At 56.9% G+C, this 5,992-nt stretch overlaps 1 protein-coding gene across 1 annotated transcript in view; it reads right to left on the reverse strand.

Moving 5' to 3' along the window:
• TLL2 (tolloid like 2) overlaps nt 1-5,992 on the reverse strand; it is a 147,101-nt gene that overhangs the window by 12,532 nt on the left and 128,577 nt on the right. The window contains exons 15-16 of the mRNA XM_027775252.1: nt 2,088-2,213; nt 178-338 (exon numbers count right to left, since the gene is read on the reverse strand). Of these exons, the coding sequence (XP_027631053.1) occupies nt 178-338; nt 2,088-2,213 (287 nt within the window). The remainder of the gene's footprint in view (nt 1-177; nt 339-2,087; nt 2,214-5,992) is intronic.

Consider the following 5,992-nt stretch of genomic DNA (forward strand, 5'->3'; position numbering starts at 1 on the left):
CGCTGCTCAAAGGGGACGTGCAGCTAAACCGCCGGATGAGATGCCCCAGGCTCTGCCTGCGAAGACCCCGTGCCACTCCGAGGCCGCAGGGCCGGCACAGGCCGTCTGTCTCCCTGTCCCCGCGCCCAGCTCCGGTCACGTCTCAGACACTCCCCACGCGAGGGCACAGACACCTACGCCGTTGCCTTCCAGCTCGAACTCTTCAAATTGGAGAGAGATGCGGTGCTGCGCGGGCGCCACCACCTGCCACACGCAGTTCTTGTTGGTGGGGTACTCCTGGGGCCACCCGGGGCTGGCGATGGTTCCGTTCAGCGTGGTGATGAAGCCACCACAGGCCACTGTGGGGGAGCAGAAACAAGCGCATTGGCTTTCCTTCCCGGTGACTGCGACGTCCTCAGACCGCAGTAAGCTCTGCTGTTCTTTAGTAATAGTAATAATGATGCCAGACGATCTGAGCTGATTAATTCAGTGTCCTTTTTAGGACCTAGCCTAAGTGTTTCAGCAGAGGATCTGGAGGGATGCAGTGAGAGACTAGTCTTTACTGCTTTAAAGAAAGACGACCCAGGGGCCAGCAGGTGCAGGGGTAAGGCGCTGGACTTCCACATGGCCGATCGTGGTTTGAGTCCCAGACCCAGTGGCCTGAAACTCACACCAGGTGCAAGTGCATGCATGCCCAAAATCCCGAGAGGAGAATGGAGAGGCAGGGGTTGCAGCGTGGCTGTCCCCTCAGGGGGTGATTTCTCACTCTGTGACTCTGGTGAGCTCATGTGCCCTATAGCAAAAATAGCTCTTAAAAATAGAGTAAGAATAATGCCCGTTTGGGGCCTGACAGTCACATAGTGGTGCTCGGAGGGGCTGACCCACTCGGGAGTTCCGTGCTCGTGTCCACAGACCTCCCTGAGCACACCGGGTGCATGTGTGCCCTCAGGGTTAGCTGAGGCTGAGAGTTGATTGTGGCATCAAGCCCCTCTTGGGGTGTTGTCTCTCTGCCTGGAAGAAATGAGGATTTTTTTTTTTTTTGAAGGTTTTTGCCATAGGACTCATGTGCTCACCAGAGAGAGAGGGGGAAGTGAGAAATCACCCCGGGAGGATAGCCATGCCATGTTTCCTTCTCCTCCACTCAGCATCCATGCACATGTGCCCAGTGTGGGCCTGCACCACGCCACCTGCTGGCCCCAAAGAAACACGTTCTTAGAAACAATGACACAGGGACCAGCAGTTGAAGTAATGGCTATGTCGCTGAACTCCCATGTAGTGGAAGGCGGTTCAAGTCCCAGACCTGGTAGCTTAAACTCACGCTGGGCACATGTGCAATGCATGCCCAAGATCCTGAGAGGAGAAGGGATTGCAGCGTGGCCATCCCCCCTGGGGGGTGATTTCTCACTTTCTGTCTCTGTCTCTCTCTGTCTTTCTGGCAAGTGCATGCGCCCTATAGCTAAAACATCTCCCCCCCAAACAAACAAACAAAAAACGCTTGCACCGACTTTTTGGTGGAGCTGGCTCACGTGAGCGAGCAGATCTCAGGCAGGTGGGCGAGGACAACGCCGACCAGCCAGGAGTGGAATGGATGAAACGTGCGACTAGGCGGGTCGCCAACACGCGTATAGCTTTTCTTACTGTTTTTTTTTAGAGAGATCTTTTGTTATAGGGCATGTGCGCTTGCCAGAGAGACGAAGTGATCAATCGCCCCCAAGGGGGTGGCCACGCCGCAACCCCTTCTCCATCCTCCTCTTGGGACCTCGGGCACACACGCACATGCCCGGCGTGAGTTTTAAGTCGGCAGGTCCAGGACTCCAATGCGGTCGACGATATGGGAGTCCAGCAACGTAACCATTATGCCACCTGCTGGTCCCTCTCTACTTTCATTTTCCACCTTGCTAATCACTGCAATTTTACATGATCACGGTAGGGAGGAAGAGAAGCCGCGGCCCTGGTTTTGCAGGCAGAGCCCATGTGATCTGGCCAGCTCTCGTCCTGATGGCCGTTGCTGACTGGCCTCTGCTGTGGGAAGTAGGCGGAGCGCCCCCACGTCCACCACCATCCCTGCCCAGCGCCGCCCAGCCTCGCCTGCAGCCCGGGGCACCAACCTTCGCAGGCCTTCTCGTCGGCAGCCAGCTCGTAGCCGGCGTCGCAGGCGCACTTGAAGCTGCCCGGTGTGTTCACGCAGCGCTGCTCACAGCCGCCGTGGTCCGGCCAGGAACACTCATCCACCTCTGTGGGAAGAGGGGACCCCGGTCTGTTCTCCACGCCTCCCACATCCCAGGTGCCCAGCTGCCGTCCTGGAGGAACAAGGGCAGCTCCTGGTGGCCAGTTCCCAAGGAGTCTACATCGCGTCTGAACAACTAGCAGTGGCCAACACCCAGTGGGACCGGACAGCACCGGGCAGGACACCCTGTGGGCCAGGGAGGGCTCCGCGAGAGGACAGCGGGCCCAGGGTGGGCTTCTAGGCCTTCCGTCAGCGGAATTCGTCTGTGATTTCAAACAAGCGTACAGGTTCCAAACCGAAGACTTTGCCGGTTTTAATGCCATGGAATTGGGGATTTCTCCCATAAATACAGAACTTCTCAGACATTAATAGAGGGTAGTGAGACCGGGAGGTGGCGTGGTGGTTAAGGCTCTGGACTTCCACACGGCTGACCATGATTTGAGTTCTGGACTGGGCGGCTTGCTCTCTTCTCCCCCTTCTCTGTCTCTCTGATGAGCACGCGTACCAAATTAAAATAATAATAAATAAAATGAAATAATTCTTCTTTAAAAATAGTTAGAGGGTATGGACAAAAGGAGACATTTCCAGATGGAGCTCCGTGTCCTCCAGATGTTCGTGGCAGGCCTGTCGCTTAGATCTCTGTAAACACACCGAAGAGAGACGCACGGGGAGACCCTTAGGTTTAGTGCAAGCATAGGACTCGTAGGCGAGCGTGCTCCCGGAGAAGCTGCCGGAGGCGGCCACTCCGTGCCGAGCCAGCAGCTGTGGGGCCTGATGGGATTCCATGCCAACCAGGCCGGTGGTGCATTCCGGGAACTCACATGACAGCCAGGGGAGCCCCGAGGGTATCCTCCTGGCACCTGACACAGTCACTGGAGCGTCACCCTGGACACGTTCACCAGGGGCCTCTGAAGGAAAGGAAACCCCAGTACAGGTTTGCCTGAGAACAGTATTTGAAACAAAAGATGAAACAGTGCTATTCTCTGTTGCCAAACCATGAACACCTATCCCTGAAAGGGCATGCCCAACAGAACTGGCGAAACATGAAACACCATGACGTGGTTTTGGTTTGCTTTTTAGAGATTTTTGCTATAAAGCGCGTGTGCTCGCCAGAGCGACAGAAAGTAAGAAATCACCCCCCGGGGGATGGCCACGCAGCAGTCCCTTCTCCTCCATTCTCCTCTCGGGATCTTGGGCGCACATGTGTCCAGTGGGAGTTTGAAGCCACTAGGTCCAGGACTTGAACCTCGGTCGACTACGTGGGAGTTCAGCGACATAACCGTGATGCCACCTGCTGGTCCTGAGACATCTTTAAAGAAATAAATAAATTTTTAAAGTATTTTAGAAAGTCTACTCTAGGGAACAGAGTACTGGCTCAGCACGCCGTGGGAGGTGTGCGCAGGGCAAGTGCGGGTTGTTCACCAACCCTTGTCCCAGGAAGGCATCGGAGCACCCAGCAGGTGACAGAGACGTGGAAAACTATCCAGTGTGGCCAGCTGGATGGGGACCAAGTAGGGACCCATGTAATGACGTTCCCGAGAGATGACTTCTGACCCGGCCTCAGAGCTCCCCGAGAGGCCACCTGCTACTTCTCAGAGGTCAAAAGTCTGACCAGTGCAACTTCTAACCCATGGGTCTTGGAGAAAATGCAAACTCTCCAACCAGTACAGTTCCCTCTACCCTGCCCGTTTCCGGCTCAAATAAACCCACCCTTCCACTTTTCCCTGTCTGGGACACACAGACTTATCGGCCTCACTGCTCTTCGCTGGGTAAAGGAAGCTTGTGGACGCTTTGTCCTTTCCCATCTGGAGGGTACACTTGGGCTGCTCCGTGAGAGGTGTGTCCCTGGGCGCAGCTAAGCTTAGAGAGACTGGTCAGGACCAGCAGCTGGGTTTACGGTAGCTGCTGCAGGCGTGAGTCGTCTGTGACCTCAACATGGGCAGCAGTGACAAATGCGCGATGATTGCGTTCCCGCCTCACTGTACGCGAAGCACTTTCTCAGCGGCTAGGACAGAGGAGGACAGACGCCCGGGAGTAGGAAAGAGCCCAGCTTACAGCTGTCCACCGGCCCACCTTCCCCCAACAAACCTGTCCACTGGCGATTTTAACCTCGCTGAATCTTCCTCTTGCTTTATTATTTTTTTAAGAATTATTTATTTAATCTTATTTATTATTTTTAAATTTGCTATAGATTACATGTGCTCACCAGAGAGAGAGAATGTGAGAAAGCAAGCTGCCAGGTCCAGGACTTGAACCGTGGTCAGCCATGTGAGAATCCAGTGCCTTTACCACCATGTCATCTGCTGGCCTCCTCTCTCCTACTTTAAAATGAAGAAGAATAATGCCCGCCTTTAGGGTCATGGTGATCGGACAGTGCACATGAAGTGCCCAGCACACAGGCCATCCAGACACAGGGCTGCTGCACACGCGGCAGTGCATGCGAAGTGCCCAGCACATAGGCCGTACACAGGGCTACCGCACACACAGCAGTGCACGCGAAGTGCCCAGCACATAGGCCGTACACAGGGCTACCGCACACAGGGCAGAGCATGCACGCAAGCTGTCTGGATACAGGGCTGCCGCACACACGGCAGTGCACACACACAGGCCGTCTGGACACAGGGCTGCCGCACACACGGCAGTGCACGCAGGCCGTCCGGACACAGGGTGTCACACACACGGCAGTGCACGCAGGCCGTCCGTACACAGGGTGTCACACACACGGCAGTGCACACACACAGGCCGTCCGTACACAGGGTGTCTCACACACGGCAGTGCACGCAGGCCGTCTGGACACAGGGCTGCCACACACACGGCAGCGGAGTCCCTCGTGGCGTTCCAGCAGGTGAAGACCCGGGGCGGGTGGTGAGAAGGGTAAGGCTGCCTGGGTACACCTGAACCAGGCGAGTGGAGTCACGCAGGCCTGAGCAGGGGGGGCAGACAAGGCAAGAACAGGAAGAAGGCAATTCTCCCAGGATGGGCCACTCGCTAGGTGGGAAGAAGGCAGGCAGTAGGTTCTAGAAACTGGCTGGTGGACACAGGGAGAAGGCAGAGCAAAGCGAGGGAAGGCCCATCAGAGCAGACCAAGGTAGACAAGGACGAAGGGAGGGGAAGGGAGACCCTGATGCCAGAGGCTGCTGTGGCAAGAGAGGACACGATGAGCGAGCGTCCTGGGCCGGCCTAGCAGGAGGGGCGGGCAGGGAACGGGTTTAGGCTAAAGCAGAGCGTATAGTAATGCGTCCAGAAGGGTCGGGCGTTGGACCCTATATACAGACGGGGGTCATTTTACTCCTGCACAGTCAGCAAGGGCAGTCGGGCCACCGCCCTGCTCCAGCCCCTCGGACGGCGCGCACCTGCCCTGACGCTCTCTGCCTCCCTCCACACTAGGGAGAATGATGGCGGCTCTGAACCCTCCGACTCTGACCTCAGTGGCCAAGGCTGACCCTCCCGGGAAAACCGGGGAGAGCCTGGGAGTAGAAGGGGCCGAACCAGGGCTCAGCTTGGCCCAGTAGGGCTCCGGCTTCTCACCCCTTTCAGATGGTGCTGGGGGAGGAAGGAACCGTCCTGTGGGTGGACGATGAGACGGGTCAGGAAGGATCAGGAAAGCCTCCCGAGAGAGGTAAGGAAGAGAAGCAGGACACATGCCCGGGCTTTTGAGGAGGTCAAGCAAGATGCTGGCCCCTACCCCACCACAAGACCCTCTGGTAGCCCACGGGCACTCGGGGAGTGGCTGCGGGGGCCGGGGTGCGGATCCTGAGGTTCGGTTCCGCGTGTAGGAGTGAGGCT

This window comes from Tupaia chinensis, unplaced genomic scaffold, assembly GCF_000334495.1.
Source record: "Tupaia chinensis unplaced genomic scaffold, TupChi_1.0 Scaffold000539_1, whole genome shotgun sequence".
Taxonomy (NCBI): domain Eukaryota; kingdom Metazoa; phylum Chordata; class Mammalia; order Scandentia; family Tupaiidae; genus Tupaia; species Tupaia belangeri.